The following is a 21,718-nucleotide window of genomic DNA, read 5'->3' on the forward strand; positions in this document are numbered from 1 at the left end:
AAGGGATGATGGAAAATTGTTCCAATATACATCTCGAAATAGTACATAAAAAAAACAACAGAAAAAAATTCAAAACAGTCCCGGAATAATCTCAAAATAGTCCCGGAAGGATGATCGCCAATGGTCCCGGAAATAAATCTCTGCATGACCTCAAAAATATACAATCGGAAAGCACTCTGATTTTTTTTTGGGTCAAATTATGAGGAATAACAATTATTTGCAGGCCCTGATATTCACATAATGTTAAGTTTACATTATGTTAATTCTAACAGAGCAGACGAGGGATTTGCCATTCCTGAAACTTATTTCAGTGGCAATAAATCACCCTAAACTTTCAGTGGTATTTATAAAACATTTGAAATTAATAATTAGTCACTATGAAAGACCGAAAAAACTCAAAAATAGCCATATCGCACTGAGAAATCTCTTTTTTGTTCTTGGAAATCGGTTGTTAGGCATGATAAACGGCATTGCTTTTTCTGATTAACACCTAAATGCAATCTATGCTACCAACCCTTCAACGCTCTTCTCTTTCTTTCTCTCTGCCTTTTGATTTTCCTCTCCATTTCTAATTCTGGCCTCAATTTCATCAACTTCTCTCCCTTAACTCATTTTCCTTTCTTTTCTCCAATTCCCTGTTTCCTTCCTCACTTCTCTCACGGAATCCTAATACTAAGTATTAGATATCTACTTTCAATATTTTCGTAGGTATATAAGTTCCCAATTCTGCCCAAATACTCGCTCTATATTTTGAAATGTTTTCTCTTTCCGTAAAAAAAAACATATTTAAAGGTTTAGTTGGAGGGCGTCACAACTTAAAATTGGTTTCAAACACTCTCTATATCAGCTTAAATTTAAAACAATTTCAACTGAGTTACGGCGTTCTTCAACCGAATTTTTAGAAAGGACTTCTTCGAAGCAAATTCTCAGATGGAGGGTTTTCTTCAAACAAATCCTGGGATAGAGCGATTTCGAAACCGCAGTCGATATGAAATTTGTTTAATTCAAGGGGTTGCCAGCGCAATATATAGCTTCTACAACCCAATTGTCAACCTTACCTAAACGTGGCTCTGGCGACTGCCAAGTTCTTCATGCATCTCGGGAGTTGGAGGGCCGGATGGCCTATAAGGCTTGAAGTGGTCAAACCAAATCGTTCTCGTGATGGTCGGGCTAGTACCCTAATGGTGCTTGTTACCGGAACGTACCGAATCTGCATAAGGCAAGGACCATCAACATCGTTAACACTACCCAATACCATCGGGGAGTCTCCTTATCGCTACAACAACAACAACAACAATTGAGAACGCTACAAAAACAAAACGACCTTAACGATAAATATCACTGATGACTAAAACAAGGGCTGAGTTCGTGATGAATTTTTACTTGTTTCAAAAACATACAAAAAATGTTAAATTGCAAAAGATTTGTATGAACTGTGAACTCTTTTTATGTTCACAACCACATTAATTATTAAAACACTAAAAGTCTATTTAATATAAAATTTAACGACTTAAGAATAATCAAGTTAAACAAATTAAAATTGATTATTCCACTTTCCGCTAACTCTATGATCTTAAATTGTTTGCAATAAAATACCAATTAAATTAATTTGAAGTTTAAATAAATTGTTCTGCAATAAATATTTACATTCGCAACGAGTGAATTGCATTTCATTGACCTTTGCCAATAATCAGAGTGCGCAAATTGGCACATTGGCGCAGTGATGAGGCGCAGCTCAGAAGATCATTGTCGTTTTTTTAATAATGAATTTCGCCAGCTTTTTAATTAATGATGAACCGGGAGAGAGCCATAAAGTGCAATTGGCAACTGCAAGTTGAATGCAAACTCAAATGTTTATAGCGGTTTCCTAGTATAATTTTTTAAGTGCATATAGAAATGTATGTTCATATGCAAACATATAGACGTTAAACTATAATTGCATTAGGCATATCAGATGCCAAAGTAAACACCATTAGCTATTATGAAAATGTAATGAATGAAATAGTACAGATGGACACGGATTACGTCACGTAGTGTTTCACATTTCGTACCGTTTTTGAGTTAGTCACGTATCTAAAGGCACGAGCACAAAATTTCCTCGATCGTTTCCTCCTTTAACACGCACACTTCCTACCACTGCTATCACTGACAAGGCCTAATATAAAAGCATGTGACGCCAGAAGGCAGTGTCCAGCCAGGTTACACATCATACGCCTACAGTCCTCTCTTTTCAAAATACGAACAATTTTCTTAGTTTAAGGTTGCATGACCTGCACATGATCTTAGACACTTGCCGCCCGAGCGTGGTTCCACGCCTTTATTGCTTGATTGATCATGTGCAACTATCGTCTTCTTTTATTCTCGCCCAATCTGATTGGGACATCTACGGTACAAGCTTCGAGTGATGCATCATGTTTAGCTAGCTCGTCCACTTTTTTCATTTCCGTCTATTGTCATATGCCCAGGAACCCAGTATAGATTTATTTTTTCCCAATCCCGATTCTTTCCAGAGATTATTGCCTCAATTGCTGTTTGTAAAAGTTTACGCGGCTGCAGTTTATGCTATTGTCCTCCAGGGTTTCTACTGCTTTAGTCACGGCCACTACTTTCGCCTGAAAAACACTACAGTGATCCGGCAGCTTGTGGCATGTGTTTTTTTTCGATCAGCTCAGTATACCGCAGACACTACTCCTTCCATTGCTTTGGAACCATTAGTGTACACGCATATCTCCTTGTCTGCCATACGAGCGCCCTTGCGCCAACCTTCCACCTCTATTGTCGCTCTAAGAGGCCCATCGAAGGTAGGGAACGAGGTAGTCTGTTCATCCAATATATGATGAGGCTACACCATTATGGCCGTGCAACCTGCATTCAAAATGATGCGCGGCATTGAGTCTTGTTGCAGTTGTTAACGATATACCACCAGGTCTACATGTGCAGAATGGCATGGAGTTATTTTTAGGGGTCCCATTATGCTAAGCATTAATAGCCTGCACACCCCTTTTCATGTTTTGAGGAAGTTACTTTTTTGTATGCCCGTCCACCAAACAACGACTCCATTGCATAGCATAGCTTTTACAATCGCTGCAAATATACAATGAGAGAGGGCGATATATCCCACGTACACCCCAGCATGCTCTTACATGGATAAGGTGCCGTCGAGGCCCTCTTCACTCTCTCCTCGACGTTAAGATTTTACGAAAAACTTACTGTCTAGCATGATTCCTAGATATTTTGTACAAGGTTTCTTTTACTGGGTCACCCCTCCTAGTTTAGGCCTAGTCCGATTCGGGAGATCATATCCCCTAGTAAACAAGATATCTGTTTTCACCGCGTTTGCGCTCAACCCAACATTAGATGTGTAGGTATGTACATATCTCCCGAAGCAACCGATACATCAAAGAGCTAATTGCTGGAAGACACTTTCAACCTATGACAACTGCAACGTCATCTGCGCATGCTGTATATTTTACGGTTCCCTCATCGAAACGCCTGAGCAGATGGTTGATGGCCAGCGTTCAAAGCAAATATGATAATACCCCGCCCTGCGGCGTGCCCCTGTCCTCCGATTTTGTGACCTCATACTGCCTCACTGCGAAGTAATCTTCCTGCAATTAAGCATTCATCCGATCCATTTCGTTACGGTTGGATGTACTTCAATGTACTTAAGACTCGTCTGCTGAGAGACATTATTGAAAGCCTCGTAAGGTGTACTCCTTATATTCGAAGGCGAACCATCCTATGCAGTGTCGTGTCTTGTCCTCTAATTGCTTGCTTTAACAATAGTTGAATGAAAAATCACTTAAGTAGACTTCGTTTCCCGAAAGTACTATTCATTTGAAGTCAGAGTTGTCATCAAATACCTCTTCATGAAAAAAAAAAAAAAAATTAAATACAGCAAATACATACATAGCGACTTAAGGAACACATTAGGTGAAAAGAGGCCACCTCGTATTCTTGTTTTTCAAGCTGCGCTAGAGAGTTTGAAATGTGAGCAACATTCCTCACTGAAGATAACGTAATAACGGCACAGGGATCTCACTAGGAAGTATTCAAAAAACGTTGGTGAACGAAATGCATATGAGTAAGGTCTCCGCGCGTTTGGCGCGTAGATCCCGTAAAGTTCCATGAAGACCAGGATTTTGATGGAGGATTTGATGACCGCTGTTGGGAGCTTTTTGAGGGTCAAAATCAAGATTTATTTATAGGGGAAGCCTTAGTTTAGAAAATAAATTATTTCTTCATATCCATTTTGTTTATTATTGATAATTAATTTGTGGATTACCCTCGTAGGAACATATACTTATGTTTTCAAAAATACCACCATATATAGGTGTGTCTTTTCAACGTCCTGCATTCGACCTATTGAAATGTGTGTGGGAGGGTTTAATACGAAAATAATGCCACTCTAGAAGTCACTCGTGGGAAATTTGTATTTAGTGTAACTGAGTTGTAAAGTTCTCGAATCCTAGTTGATGTCAAACGAAGATGTATGGTTCTGGGGCTGTATTCAGTAAGTGTTAGTTTACTGATACAAACTGTAAGAAGAAAAGAAGAAAAAGTGTACAACTCAGTTTCTGAATCTACCCCCTGGTAGGCTTATCAAAAATGTTACTTGAAGAGTGCTGCAAAGAATTAGTTACGGAATGATAACGGAAGATACCTTTCGGATTTGCTGACATATTCGTGAATTCTTCTATTATCTACCGACCTTTCGAGGTCCTCAGGATGAATGGCGTGGTTAAATATTTTAAAGTTTTTCGACAATTAAAGTAGCCCAGGGAAAGCGAATATTTGAAAAACATAAAGTCGATTATTCACTCTCGCAGCAAATATTTATTAAGCGCTAACCGAATTGCTTATCAAAGGCACACTTGTTTCATCAACAGCACCAAACACTCAGTCATCAACAACACCTCCTCAGCCCGCAACCAACTCGAGTAATCAAAATTAATTGACAGTGCAAAACAAATAAAAGAAATGTAGTAACAACAAAAATCGCATGCAAATTATTTAGTTAAGTACTCCAACATTTAATTGAGCCCCAGAAAGATCAGTGTATCCGACTTCGGCTTAGCTGAGCTGCCAACAATCGCCACATTGCAGTTAATGCTTCACTTGTTTGTGGCATTCGTCTGCCTTTGCGTCTGGTCGACAATTGACTCGTAATCTGAGACATCATTTTTATAGAGTCGAGCTAGAGCTGGAAAATTGTCGATATTTGAACTATCGGATTTTTCGATACTCTAGATGAAGCTATCGACAGTTTTATTTTTCTACGCATTTTATTTCTGCTAAGCCAAGCAAAGTTTAGGATAATTATTTATTATCAAAAAGCAAATCTAATTATTTACACTGTGTGACAAAACATCTTGTCAAGGAGAAAAATCTACATTCTTTCGATAGTGCTTATTATTTGAAACTATCGATAAAATCGAGATTCAATCGCTATTTTTTCCAGCTCTAAGTTAAGCATGGTTTGGGATACGTTGCAGCGTGAGAGTCTTAGAATTGGTTGGAAGAGCTCTCAGTAGGGGTACAATTACAGCAAAATACTTGACTATTGCTGTTATTTAAATGAATATTTATTTTTGTAACATAAACCATCTAAAAAATGTCTTCGTTATATATATGTACATGCTACATATATGTACATTCAGGGCCAGGAATAAATCATTGAACTCATATGCAAAGTATTCAAGAAAATAAATTTAGATAGAATTCGTATCGAATTGTACCAGTGGCGTATTCTTTTGGAGGCGAATATGCCGGTAGCCACACGAGCTAAGCAAATTGCTAGGCTTCGAACTTGCTTCAAATACCACACCCCTTCAAATAACGTGCGTAAAGCTGGCAGACCCATTTAGGGTGCTATTTAGGGCCACAAAAGATAATTTAGGTTCTCATTTGGTTTTCGAGATATTCGCGAAAAAGTGTGGGTCTGCTAGCTTAACGTCAAGCTAGCAGACCCACAACTTAAATTTCATTTTTTTTAATAAAAAAATATATCAAATTTAGGAGCTATTTAGGTGCTTTTTAGGGCCACAAAAGATAATTTAGTTTTCGAGATATTCCCAAAGAAGTATGGGTCTGCTAGCTTAACGTCAAGCTAGCAGACCCACAACTTAAATTTCATTTTTTTTAATAAAAAATACATCCAAATTAGGAGCTATTTAGGTGCTTTTTAGGGCCACAAAAGATAATTTAGGCTTTCATTAAGTTTTCGAGATATTCGCAAAAAAGTGTGGGTCTGCTAGCTTAACGTCAAGCTATCGAATATCTCGAAAACGAAATGAAAACCTAAATTATCTTTTCTGGCCCTAAAAAGCACCTAAATAGCTCCTAATTTTGATATCTTTTTTATTTAAAATAAAATGAAATTTAATTTGTGGATCTGCTAGCTTGGCGTTAAGCTAGCTAGCTTGGCGTTAAGCTAGCAGACCCACACTTTTTTGCGAATATCTCGAAAACCAAATGAGCACCTAAATTATCTTTTGTGGCCCTAAATAGCACCTAAAATACACTTAATTCTCAAGCAACTTAAAACTTATTTTTGAGCACTTGGGCCTGCCAGCTTTACGCACGTCTTAAAATAACGCGATAATAAATTAGAGTATTCGAGTACAACTACCTGCCCGATAAATACCAATTTTGAATACACAGTTAGCGTCGTAAGTTCTGCTTACTCCAAACTGGAAAAAGAAGCATTAAAGATGGATTTGATGGGGAATGAGGACAAAAAGAAGTACCTGCTGTCATCGAGCAAAGAGTTAGCGCATAGGCGCCTTGGCAACCACGCTACTGTTGGCAGCCCTAATTTCGAAATAGTAAAAGACTTCGTTTATTTGGGAACCAGCATCAACATAGGCAACAACATCAGCTCTGAAATCCAGCGAAGAATCACTCTTGCCAATATATGCTACTTTGGACTAGGTTGGCAATTGAAAAGTAAAGTCCTGTCTCGGCGAACGAAAATCATACTCTACAAGTCACTTATCGTACCCGTCCTGCTATATGGTGCAGAAGCATGGATCATGACATAAGCAGATGAAGCGGCTCTGGCAGTGTTCGAGAGAAAAGTTCTTCGAAAGATTTATAGACCTCTACGCGTTGGCGATGGCGAGTACCGAAGAAGATTTAACGATGGGCTGTACGAGCTTTACGCAGACATCAACATAGTCCAGCGAATTAAAACGCAGCGGCTGCGCTGGCTAGGCCATGTTATGCGAATGAAAGATGACGCTCCGGTCCGGAAAGTATTTCTATCGGGACCCGCCTATGGAAGCATAAGTAGGACCGTTGGAAGGACCAAGTGGAAAATGATTTAAGCTCCCTTGGTGTGACCAATTGGTGCCGGTTGGCAAAGAGAAGGAGCGACTGGCGCGCCTTGTTGGAAGGCCATAACCGTTTAAACGGTTAAGCGCCAATTAAGTAAGTAATGTCATAGTTGGGGGAAGTGCAATAAATTTTGATTGCATTACACTATATTGGAAAATTTTTGAGTGCGCAGCGAAGTGATAGTGTGGCCTTTCTCCACAACGGCAAAAAAAATTAATTGCACTAATTTTATATTTTTACTGAGTGGAAAATTATTAGAAGTTTTCCAATGAAGAAAAATTGTTTTGCAATAAGTTGAAGCTAAAAATATTTTCACTACCAGTTTCAAAGTTTTAGTGAAACATTTTTCACCTTCACTACCACTATAGCTGAGTTTAGGCTTATATATTTTGCATTACCATTAAACTGTGAATGATTTGGTGCATGAATGCATTACCCCCAACTCTGGTATGTACATAAAATAAAGAACATGCGCCCAAAATTTTGATGTCATCATTATCACAGGTTATTCATATGGTAAATTCGCTTGAATTTCGGTCGTTTTTATAGATTAGCGCTTTTCTCTGAATTATATGGATTATCACGAACAAAACACAAATGGGTATGTACCTATGTACATTTGCAAATAATAATAATATTTTGATGTGATATATTTCCGCGGAGACTAAGGCGTCTCTTTCTATTTCCGACTCCAAAAGACACTTGCTAAGACACTACCCTAATGCAACAATATTTATATTTATTACATTAATCGGCTTATAATATTGCATAAATATTCATTTGAATTCTTAACAAAAAACGTAAATATTTATATTCGCACGCACTCACCTGAAAACTCGCCTGACACCCCGACAAATTACTGGAATATTTTACACATCGCCCAATATTCACGCTATGCACATTTGTTACGCCATTACGTACACACCAATCCAAATTATTACGCATTTTACGTATTACGCTGCTGCTCATCAAAATGCCACCATTTAAATCACAATAATTACGATCACTTTGACTGCCAAGATCATCCATCATACTATTCGAATTTGCGGCACGTCCAGACGCTGCATAAGCATCATTACTACTTCCAAATTTATCGAGATTTTGTTCTAAACACGCACCCATATATAAATCGAATGTAATGCTAATATGATAGAGCATCATTTTTAATTTACGTGCGTCGACATAAACCGTATCGGCCATGATTAAAAAATAATCATAATCATCAATATAATTATCTGCAATATATTTGATTATATGGAATGGACGTAAACTTTCACGTGTATCTGTGAAACCGACAATATTTTTTAATTTATAGTTCGTTTTCACATTATCTGCATTAATGAAAAACTTAATTTTATTAACTAAATGCGCTGTTGTGCGATTTATCGCTGTTGCTAATGTATTTATGTTGTCTTGTGATGTCATGACGCCAATAAAGATCTTCTCGCGTATACCCAATTCAGACGAGTAATAACGTGGACGATTGACATTTTTTGCCTAAAGAGAAAAAGTGAAAAATCGATATAAAATATTGTATTATATAAATCATTTCAATTTATTGAAATATTACTAGTTCTTCATTGATCCCTAAATTCTAAATCTGAAACTAGTTTCCACTATACATATGACTAACCTAGAACTTGGTTCCAATTTAAAACCAGAGAAGTATACACTTGTATATAAAAAAAGCTATATCATACGTTCTCGTCGGCAGGTTTCGGGTCGAAGTGCTCTGGATCAGAGTCGTGTGCTCTACCCACTGAGCTCATCAGTTTGACAAAACATATAGCACCAGAGCTGGGATAAATGCATTCGTTTTCCAAAAATTATGTCATTAGTTAGTAAGTATGCCGTATTTCATAATATATTTAGTTATATAAAAGTTATTGCAAAACAAGTAAGGAAGTCTAAGTTCAGGTGAAACCGAACATTACATACCCAGCTGCACACTTGAAATGCTGTTTTTGTTTGTTTTGTGTGCTTAATAGTGTTATACTTATTATTATACGGCTTATTGAATAATAAAGGCAGTTTTCTACATTAAGACGCTTATTGAGCTCAATCTTCCCTACAAAATTCGAATCTATAATTATTTCATTAGTGACTAATCGAATGCCTGATGAAGTCAAAAGCACAATGCAACTCTGTTGGGAGCGTTCAGTTTCTTAGTTTTTGGTGTGCTCAGTGCTTAAAAAAGTCATTTGTCAAAGTAAGCGTTGTAATTTTATTCGCTTGACATTTCATCCTTCATACTAATCGAGCAGTTACTTCTGTGTGAAAGCAAAAAATTTACGATTTCATTAGAAGGTGAAATGAGATCATTAAGTTTCTGTGTGAAAACAGTATTACAAGGCTGCGCAATAATACATATACATGCATATGGTTCTATTCTGAACTAATTGTTCTTCGAGTTATGGCTCCCGAAACATAGAAAATTGCTTAGTCATAAAAGGGCGGTGCCACGCCCATTGTTTTATATTTGAAGTTTTTCCTATTTATTGTTATAAATCCACTTGGGAAATGAAATACCATTGATATAAAGCTCTTTTTTGCGAAGATATAGCTTATTTAACACGATAACTTGAGTAAATATTGAGATATCTTCACCAAATTTGGTGCACGAGCTTATCTGGACCCAGAATATATTGGTATTGAAAATGAGCGAAATGGGATAATAACCACGCCCACTTTTCATATATATATAACATTTTGGAAAACACAAAAAACCTGATTATTTATGTTGAAATTTGACGTGTGGACTGATATTGAGACTCTTCATAAAAATAAAAAAAAAAATTTTAAATAGGCGTGGCAGCGCCCACTTGTGATAAAATCAATTTTACAAATATTTTTAACCAAAAATCTTTAACCCAACGTAACAAAATTCGGCAGAGAGGTTGCCTTTACTATAAGGAATTATTTGAAGAAAAATTTACGAAATCGGTTAAGGGCCACGCCCACTTTTATATAAAAGATTTTTAAAAGGGTCGTGGACGAATAAAATAAGTTATATCTTTGCAGGAAAGAGTATGTATCAATGGTATTTCATTTCCCAAGTGGATTTATAACAAAAAAAGGAAAAACTTCAAATTTAAAAAAATGGGCGTGGCACCGCCCCTTTTATGACTAAGCAATTTTCTATGTTTCGGGAGCCATAACTCGAAGAACAATCAGTTCAGAATAGACCCATATGTATATATATTATTGCGCAGCCTTGTAACACTATTAAGCACACAAAACAAACAAAAACAGCATTTCAAGTGTGCAGCTGGGTATGTAATGTTCGGTTTCACCCGAACTTAGACTTCCTTACTTGTTTTTCTCTTTCATCTTTATTGCATTAACTTTTCTTTTCCCTTCATCTTCGCCTTTATTTTTATTTACTGTCCTTCTTTTTCATCTTTACGCGATACGGATTAACCCCAAAAGTTTTGGGAATTTTATCGACATTTGTAATCCTTTGCCAGATATTGATACAGCACGTTCCGGAAAATAGCACAATTAAAGTACTAGCCCAACCATTCAGCAACAGTTGATCCTTCTAGGTCATTCAAACCCTCCCTCTATGAGGAACTTGGGTCGCCAGAGCTTCACCTGCTTAATAAACAGGTTTCGCCATAGGTAGATGAGATTAAAAATTGGATTGGAAAAGCTATAAATTGCGCTGGCAACCCCTGTGCAAGGGTTGTGATATACAATTTGAATTCGTTTACAAGAGGGTTTAAAGTTATGACAAAGGGGTTTAAATAAAACAAAATGGAATTTCTTTATTCTCCTTTTTCTTTCCTTTTTTTTCTTCATTTATATTATCTAATTTAAGTCTGAAATCGGGATACGGTTGAGTCTCCTATCTCGGGATACGGTTGAGGGACGCCTTATCCTATATATAATACATTTTGGGATAAGGTAGGGCGTTCTTCAACCTAATTCTGGGATAGGGCATTTTAAAACAAAACCTGAGATAGAAAAATATTCCGAGATAGGGGTCTCCTCGAACTAATTCTGAGATATAGCGTTTTCGAAATGCCTGCCGAAATAGGGTGAGTTCCACTCACGCGTTTTGTTGCAAGAGTAAATAAAGCTTGTTAGAAGTAATAGAGTCTCTAATTTAAGGAAATTTATGATAGATTTACCCTTTAATTAATATATGTAAGTGTTAATTTAATATTACGAATTTTTCTACATCGCTTTGGGTATTTATGCCTAGTACGCATAAATTTTGGTTTTGTTGGAAAATTACCTTTCACCTTCTTAATGCACAGAAATAATTTAACTTCCAGCAACATAGATCAAACTTAACAAATGGTGACAATCCGTTAAGAATTGATAATTTATGGTTCTTGATAGGTAGGTAGGTTGAACTGGCCGGTCCATGAGGACGTCACATATACTGATTGAGTCCGTAGTGTTACCAGAAGTTTGTTTTAACGACCAAACTGAAAAACCCTATCAAAACCCAGGACCTATGTTATAAAATAACTCCGTCCTCTTGGCAAATACTAGAAGCTTCCTAGGACTTAAGCCACTTGCTGCTTCTAGATCTAACAGCTGTATCACTCCTAATAGCTGGAGCCTTAGCCTGGCAAGTGCAGGGCACGAGCACAGAACGTGCTCGATCGTTTCCTCCTCCAACCCGCACTTCCTACATCTGCTATCACTGACCCAGCCTAATTTAAAGGCATGTGACGCCAGAAGGCAGTGTCCAGTCAGAATACCCGTCATGAGTCTACAGTCATCTCTTTTTAATGATAGAAGCAACTGTGTTAGTCTAAGATTGTAAGACCTACACATAATCTTCGACACTTTACAGCCCCGCGCTTGAACCCACGCCTTTCCCGCTTGGTCGATCATGTGCACCTCTCGCCTTCGCTTAATCTCGCCCAATCTAATTGGGACATCTACGGAGCAAGCTTCAAGGGATGCGCCCTTTCCAAATGCCCTGGGACCCAATATAGATGTATGCTTCTCCCTATCGCTTCTCGGGCTATGGTTCTTGATAAGTTTATAAACTTTCGCAAAAGTTTTAGGGCGGTCATTTAAAAATAAACTGTTATCTGTAAACATTACATTTCTTGCTTCTTGAAACATTCTACTGAAAAATTTATTTATTACCTTTCCTCGCGTTCCAATGAACAGTGATCCTGATCCCGAAAGAAATTTAATATGGATCAGATTGCTGTTGCATATGCATGTTTAATTTCTATCGGGATCTGGATCACTGTACATTGGAACTCTGTATTATCATCGACTGGTTGCATCAGGGTTGCCACATCTAATTTTTTTTCGAACCGAAATTCTCTTTAAAATGGGTCAAAACTGTAAAAAGAGACTAAAACATATTTCCTCTTCTTTATTTATAAAAAAAAAGTCGTTGCACTGTCTGTCTATATATATTTTGGAATCGATAACACGAAAGAACGAGAATAAGTTTGCCACGTATTTGTTCCCACTGAAGGTTATAAAGCATTCCTTTATTACGCGATTTCGGGAAGTGGACTAGGGACCAGTCGAATCAAAAAAATCTCATTTCTTCAGTCATTTCACCTAAATTTGGTACATCGGTTGATTTTGTTTAAATTAGTATTTGGGAATCTTTTTTTTTTCCGAAAGTGGACGATGGAATATCCCATTACAAAAGTCGTATTAAAGATGCGCAAATACCCTCCCCAACGCGGAATATATGGTTCCACATTTCTTCGGCATAGCATCTGCCGACTTTGCCAGTATTGACTAATCTCTGCATCCATATTCATAAGTTCGGCTAATGTTCCAGTTTACCTTTCAATTACAAATGCAAGCTCTTGAAAAAATTTCACAAAATCAGTGTGAGTAATTTTATTTACATATAAACAAAGATACGATAAAGAAATTTGCACAACACTAACTAAATCAAAAAAAGTAAAATATGTGCTTCTGATCACAAACTTCTTCAAGGCTGAACCAGTTTCCACAAGAATTTTATGTGAATAAGAAATTGTGTGCGTGTGTATTGGGGAGGTGCTTATTAATCAAATAAACGATTTTCCAGTCTTACTTCTTCAAATGCTAATACAAAAGTCAAAATAATCACACTTAAACTTTGGATCCGATTAGATCCGGTTTGAGCGTGCTGCATAGGAGTTCAAGTAATCCGAGCTATGAAGACTCAAAATATTAAAATATGAAATTCCAATCAGGTTCCAATTAGGACCAAAATTTATATAAGATATCGCCTAATAGGTGTAATATTTTTGATTTTATTCCGAGAACAAAAAAAAAATATTTTTAATTGTTTGTATCCATAGAGAAATCTTAACTTTGGCCCATGTGCGACACCCCTAAAAATCTCAATTTGGGATCAAAATTTATGTGTGATATATTTGTTCTTAGCATTACCATTTAAAGGGCTAAGACTGGAAAAACCCGTAATTCGATTTATAAGGATCACCCTAGTGTATATGCATGTATGCATAACCAGTATTTAGTTATAAAAGATGTATTCAAGATTTTGGTTATACCTATAGACTTACATACAAATATTGAATATGTTTGCATATCACAATTCAAGGTCGAGTTAGGTAGGTGTAGTAAATAAGACATAAACTGCTAATGGGTTAATAACAGCAGCACCAGCTAAATAATAGTTTTATCGCGTTTTCTTTTCTGGAAAAAGTGTTACGCTTTTTGTACGCCGTGCAAGGGTTGTAAATATAGTTTGTTCTATTCTAAAAAGCAGGTAACGCCTTTTCGGTGTATTTCGTTCTTTTGTGAAAATTGTTGCCTGCTCGCAACGCAAAAGCGTTACACTTTTACCCTGCATAAAATGGCGGTGTGGCAGTGCAAATCTGCTAAACCAGCTAATCGTGACAATTTATTTTCGTAACTTCACAAATTTTTAGCGAAGAAAATTGAAATGAAGGAAATAATTGCTAATGAATTTTTATTATCATTGACAGCGCGTTTGTGAAAATTAGCTGATAGCCAGAGGTAGCCATTTATGTTCTTTGCATGCACTATAAATGTTGACAATTTTCTTGGGTAGGAGTAACTCTATTAAGGCTTTATTTTAGTAGGTCAAGAAAAAAACCTTAAAAATCAAAGTCGAAAAAAAAGTAAAAAAAAAATTGAATTTCGCAGGCTCGACATTTATTATTTTGGGTATGCATAGTGAAACTTTTTTTCCTGAGCCCATATCCTATCTAAAAATTGATGGCGCGATATCGTTTAATAAGTCGACCCAGTCTAATGTACATACATATATTAATGTCTATATGAAGAGGCCAATAACGTTTGAGGTACAACTCACCCAAACTATTTTAGTTTGAATTATTTATATTGGATTTCAGAAGTGTATAATCAAGTATTGAAATGATTTCAGACATGTATATAATAAGTACATAAAAACATAGATAAGTATGCACTTCCAATATTTTTTTTTCACAAAAACTACTTGTTGAGTTTTAGCAAATTTCCTCTGAGTTCAAACAATTTCAAGTGTTGTCTTTCAATCCTGATTTAAGTGAGTTTTAATAGCTTGGGGGCTTCTGCTGAAATACTTCACTTCAGTAACCAATTATGAATATTGAAGAAAACATATGCGGTCAACGAAAATGTTCCCATCTAGCATACACGTATGTATGTATGCGAGAATGTGTGTATGGCAGTATCGATAAAAGCGGCTTATGTCACTTATCAATCAATATTGAAATCTATGACACTAAAAGGTGCGCCATTTGTTTTACATATGTAAGTACCAAACTTAAATTCTAATCCATCCAAGTGAGTACAAGGGAAGTAACTATTAACATAAGATAATATATAAACAAAAGTACCTAAAAGGGCACTTAAGTACTTAAACATCCAGTTGTTAAGTACCAAACCAAATGACACCATATTTGTTTTCTTAAAATACCTCAGTTTGACACACATGAGACGTAAAGGGTCAGTTAAACTTCCTTAACCCTAACGCCATAGTCGTAACCATACCCATATCCATAATCATCTTCATTGTGATCGATTAATGGTGCCATAACCTTAAACAGCTGACATTTTCATAAATATGAGGAAAACGCAAAAACTTACAAACATATTCCACAAACAATAAGTCTCTTAGTCAAAACGTATAAAAACAATAAATAAAATATACAAAAAGTTAATAAATTCACCAACTCAAATATTTTTAGGTTATGGAAAAGGCGAAAAACCAAAAATCAATTGGTTGGCTATGGTATGGTTATGGCTTTAGCGTTATGGTATGGTACTATTGATTTCCTTAAGGTTGGTTCGATCAGCTGTTTTGGATAAGTCACCATTAAATGGCCCTTAACAAAAGCGTCGTGACATAAGAGTTACTAATACCACGCTGGGGGTCTACTACTTTTAAAAGATTACCAAACGCTATCTTGAAAAGCATTTATAAATAAAAATTTCATCAAATCATCGAGATAACCGACTTTTATGTACAAAAAATAGGGAATCTTCATTGATATTTTGTAGACATGTATATGAGAGGGTTATAATAATTTCACACAGAGGGTTAATGAAATAATTAATCGAGTTTTCTACATTAAAGCTCTTATTGAACTCAATCTTTTATACAAAATACAAATTCTTAATTATGTCATTATTGCTTTATTGAATGCCTAATGGAGTGAAAAATCAAGTACGTTCTACTTGATGGGTTGGAAATTATTATCAATGTAACAAATGGCAATCAAAAATAAATTGATTGAAACAATAACGAAAAATTAAAAAACGCCAAAAAATGCAAAATGTTATTTTCGCTGCATTTGCAGCAAAAGATAACATGGCTTGTTTTTAAACCTTTGAGTAGTTGCGCATGAATTTAATTTTGACTGTCTTTATAGTTAAGGGGAAAACGGATGATATCCGTTTTAACTATTTTTTGTAAAATGCATTATATTTTTTTGGTGCTGCTGACAGATGTTCGCTTAATGAAGCAAGTGGCCTTGTGTGAAAAGGAAAACTTAATTATTTTATTCAGACAGCTGCTCAACCCCTATACACTTGTAGCATTTTTGTTTTACCCTGAATCATAGGCACAGATTCAAATTCACACTTTGAATATAAAAAAAAATTTCATAGCACTCCCATATGCCCTCACATATAATTTCGAATCATATGAAAATACTTGAATTTCTTATGAAAGTGCCAAGAAAAAGCACTCCCGTATGAAGCTCAGGCACTTGTGTACATTGTGGATAAAACAAGTGTGATAACTTCTGCATAGACGTCAAAATTACAAATAGAATAGATCACCTGACTATCGCTTTCTCATTCTGTATCTCTTTCTATCAACCGCTGAAGATAGCTGACCCTATGCGCCGCCATATTGAACACCCTGCCAGGCAGTTGACGGATAGATATCACACTTGTTTTATCCACAATATGATACAAAATTTACACTAACAATTTGACAACTAAAAATTATTCAAAAACATTATAGCACTGAAAAAAAGTGTGATCAAAATTGATTCATAAATAAAATTAAAATAGATAATTGACCGCGGAGCTGAAATATATGGGGCATATGACCAAAGAATGTAAGCAAAACTGTACCAAAACAAGAGGAGCCTATTCTAACATCATACGATTATAAGTTTAAGCTAGCCCAACCCTCGATATTAAAAAAAAAAAAACAAGTGTAATAAATTTAATTAACCCGTATTAAATTAACATTAAATATGCTGCAATTAAATACGTTTTCAGTTTTTGATTGGTCATATGGGTTGGGCTAACTTAGCTTAAACCCTCGATATTTGTAAAAAAAACAAGTGTAATAAATTTAATTAACCCGTATTAAATTAGCATTAAATATTGTGCAATTTAGTACGGTCTCGTTTTTTGATTGGGTTGGAAAGGTTGGGCTAGCTTAAGGGACCTTAGGAATTCGCCATTTGAAAACATGTAAAAGAGATACATGGCGAACCATTTGTGGTTCAGAATGCAGTAGAAATGCACTCATTTTTGAACTAGAGATTCTCCTTACGGGGTAGTTTCTGTGACTTTATATTTCAATTCGTTATATTATTTTTCTTGGTTATGAGACATTTCTTGACTGGAAGTGGGAGGAACCGTAAAGTAACCATGCCTATCTTTTACTTGTTTAACATTTTATTAAATTCAAATGGTATTTCAGCACCTCAGTAATCTCTGTTGCTAATATATGTATGTAAATTTGAACACAAATTTAAAACAAACCACGTGGAGCCCTCTAATTAAGCATTTCAAAAGTTTTAAAATTCAATTTCCTATGCAATATTCGAGGAAATCTCTACATTCACTTTTAGTATGATGATTGAAACCCAAATTCCGACGATATATGTATATAGAATATGTTCCCACAAAACTTGAGGCTAGAGGTTGATGTAATTTTTCGCTTTTCAGAATTAAATTTATTGGCTATTTTAAGCAAATATTTTGTAACTTGAAACCAAATATTCAAATTTTTCCGACCTCAAACAATACAAATTTTTTAAATACAAAAAAAGTTTCAGTGCACATACAATTTTGTACATATATTGTGATTCGCACTTCCATATAAAAAATTTTGAGCAGCACTGTTTTAAAAATTTTATTAAACAAAATTGTGATTCATTTAGTTTCTATGTGAAATTGGTACATATTAGAAAAGATTATAAAAATTGGTTTTCAATATTTTTATTTACTATTTTTTTCTTTTTATTATTATTTTTTTTAGGTTTTATATTTCCCTAGGAAAATAATAATAATTTTTTGAATTTGTAATTTCGTTCGGAATAAATTTTTTCTTTATAACTTTTTAAATATAAACGAGCTCTAGGCCAAATATTTGTATATTCTTAATAAAACACAATACGTGAATTTTTGATATACAATTATATTATTTAATTTGTCGATATTTCGACTTCAGTCTGAAGTCATCATCAGGACTAGGTACGAAAAGAACAAACATACATATTAAAATCATAAAAATACACATTTGCACAAGTACAGAACTTACATTGTTGATTGCAATATGTCGACTAGTGTAACAAAAATATAAGTTTACGAATAGTGCAAAGCAAATAACAATAAAATGTAAATAACACAAAGCCGTTATCATAAACAAAAAATGAACATAAGCAGAAAATTATCTAATGAGTAGTGAGCGCCGCTCAAGTGATATCAGCTGCAGCCTGCAGGTGAACTCTTTGGTAAACAGTGGGAGATGCTCTTATCTATTATTGTTGTTGTTGTTGATCAGCTGCCTAAAGGCAGAGGCAATACCAATTGTATCAGATTTGAAGTTCATGCCATAGCGGAATGATACAAGGTGGCAGCATGGTGACATACCTACAAACATAAATAATAATTGCATGAACTTTGTTTTTGTAAATTCGATGGACAAATGTCAAAATCGTACTGCGCCGGAAGTTGATATATCAAATCAAATAAAAAAAGTTTATAATCAGCTGTCCCATGCTGCCACCTTGTATCATTGCGCCATGGTTCATGCGTTTGTCGCTGGGTGTATTTATGATGTGCAGCATCTCTAATATGTAGCGTTTGTTGTAATTCCTCTCTTGCTGTAGAATTTCTACATTTTCTAAATTGGGAGAGTGTCCAGTTTCTCTGCAATGCTGTGTTAGAGCCGTTTTGCCATCATTAGGGTTGTTGCGATTTTTAATATTCTTTTTATGCCCGGAAATCCTCGTTTTTAGTTTCGATTTAGTAGTCCCCACATATACTTTGTCGCATACGTGGGACCCGTCACCATTACATAGAATTTTATATATCAAGTCCGATTTCTCATATTTATCTATGCTACTCTTATTAAACTATTAAAACTACCGTTTCTCGATACTCTTGTTATAAAAAAGAATAACATACAAGGATATTTGAGTACAAAAATAAAAGCCAGCCAAAATAAAAAAAAATGCAAATAAAACACTAAAAAAATAACTTTTATTCTCTGATCGAAATCTCAAATAAAATAAAAATAAAATTAAAAAAAAGTTAAGCACTTACTTTATATAAACGGACAACAATCAGCGAAAAATGTATCCTTATATGAAGACATATGTGACCCGGCCTATGAAAAGATGGCTTATGACTCAAAAAAAAAGGAAAAACTACTAAGAAACTGAAGAAATGCATTGTTTATCTTTAACAGCTGTGTCTCGCAATTTCTTTTTTGATTCATAAGCCACCTTTTCACAGGCCGGGTCACATATTCTAGCTAAACTTTGATTTTTAAATTTTGACATAGAAATTGAAAAAATATTTATGAGAAGTAAAAATTTTAAAGTGGAGCGCACATTAGTTGTATTGGAAAGTTGGTAGGAAAGGGGATATATTAGCCAATCAATTGCGCTCCACCTTTATATTTTTACTTCTCATAAATATTTTTGCAATTTCTATGTCAAAATTTAAAAATCGAAGTTTAGCAAGAATATGTCCTTATATAAGGAGACATTTTTCGCTGATTTTTGTCCATTTATATAAAGGAAGTGCTTAAAATGTTTTTATTTTATTTTTATTTTCTCCTTTTCTTACATTTTCTCGGCGTCTTATCCTATCTATGAAGTTTTACAGTTGTAGCTCAATGAGAACTTACATAAAAATCAATCCCAAAATTCCCTCCGTTCCGTTTGATTTTTCCAAATATCTCAGTCCGTGCGCCTCCTAGCGAAATTTTTTGTATTGTGTCTTCGGCTGTCATCGACCTCTGAATTAAGCTCTACATTTTTAGCCTCTAGCTCATCGTGAAGTTACTTAAAACCAGGTTACAAATTTCCAAATTATTATCTAATTATTTCGATCCGTGCGCCACCTAACAGAATTTTTTTCTCCTTTTGTTTCTTTGTCACGGTATCTTAACCTGTCTCTGAGGTTTCATGTTTGTAGCTCAATGAGAAGTTACTTTAAAATCGATCTCAAAGCACCAAATTTCCAAATTCTTATCTAAATATTTCGATCCGTGCGACACCTAACGGAATTTTTTTTATTTTTTTTTCAATTCTCTCGGCGTCTTATCCTATCTGTGAAGTTTTACAGTTGTAGCTCAATGAGAACTTACATAAAAATCAATCCCAAAATTCCCTCCGCTTCGTGCGATTTTTCTAAATATCTCATCCCGTGCGCCCCCTAGTGAAAATTTTTGTATAGTGTCATCGGCTGTCTTCGACCTCTCAATTAAGTTTGAAATTTCAACTCTCTCGAGAAGTTACTTAAAAGCTGGTTTGAAAATTTTCAAGTTCTTATCTAATTATTTCGACCCGTGCGGCACCTAACGCATTTTTTTCCTTTTGTTGCATCGTCACGGTGTTGTAAACTATGTGTAAAGTTCTAGGTTTGTAGCTCAATGAGAAGTTACTTAAAAATCGATTGCAATATTTGTATGAAAAGCGGACAAACATTCAACCGACCTAATATAAAGGAAGTAAAAATAGTTTATCAAAAAGATGCTATGTTACCAAAAAATTTAAAAAAAGTTATCGATGTTATCGAAAAATGTTCGATAAAATTTCAAAGTGTGTTAGCAGTTTGTTATAGGCGGATTATTGACTTGTTATCGAAAACTTTGCGAAAAATTATCGATTTGTTATCAAAAATTTATAGATTTTTTATCGGATTATTGTCAATTTGTTCTCGGCGCGTGATCGATTTCTTATCGATCGGCTTTCTATAAAACCGATGCCTATAAACTTCATTATAAAATCGATGACACATCCTAACCCTTACAGCCGGGTTAAGCCCATTAGCCGTTAAAAAACTGTTAATTTGACGATAATAATTGGCTATCGATAATTAGCCGATAAAAGCTTGTCGGTATCAGTTTTTACAGATAAGTAGCCGACGAAAATCTTCTCAAAAAGCTCGAAACTGATTGTTTCTGGTAAAGTTCTTCTGTTGTAGTTTAACTTCAACTTCTGTGCGAGCTCTATTGAACTTAAAAATATAATAGTTTTCTAGACGTAAACCTGTACACACAATACAATTTTGATGCCAAAACCGCACTTTGTGGAATTCTATATAAAAACTAAAATTGTGTGAATTTCATCCACAAAAAGTGCTGAAAAAACTAAATGTTGGTGTTTAATTGATTAATTAATTAAAAAAATAAAATTTTTAATTTTAATTATTAATTGTAGTTTTTATTATAATTAAGTATTAATTTTCTATAATTTAAAATTAAATAATTTTATTTTATTAAAAAAATAATTTTTATATTTTTTAATTATTGATCATTTTCATTGAATATTTTATAATAAAATTGATTTTTATTAAAATTTTAGAATTATTGATCATTAATAGATTATTTTTATATTAGTTTGTTTTTATTAAGTATTTATTAATAATTAATTAGGGGTTAATTATTAAATTTTTACTAAATTAAAAACAAATTAATATAAAAATA

The 21,718-nt window shown here is 34.8% G+C and overlaps 1 protein-coding gene across 1 annotated transcript in view; it reads right to left on the reverse strand.

Annotated features, from left to right (window-relative positions):
• Chpf (Chondroitin polymerizing factor) overlaps positions 1 to 21,718 on the reverse strand; it is an 87,214-nt gene that overhangs the window by 24,244 nt on the left and 41,252 nt on the right. Inside the window, exon 2 of the mRNA XM_067785280.1 lies at positions 8,167 to 8,835. Within this exon, the coding sequence (XP_067641381.1) occupies positions 8,167 to 8,835 (669 nt within the window). The remainder of the gene's footprint in view (positions 1 to 8,166; positions 8,836 to 21,718) is intronic.

Source organism: Eurosta solidaginis, chromosome 4 (assembly GCF_040869045.1).
Source record: "Eurosta solidaginis isolate ZX-2024a chromosome 4, ASM4086904v1, whole genome shotgun sequence".
Taxonomy (NCBI): Eukaryota; Metazoa; Arthropoda; class Insecta; order Diptera; family Tephritidae; genus Eurosta; species Eurosta solidaginis.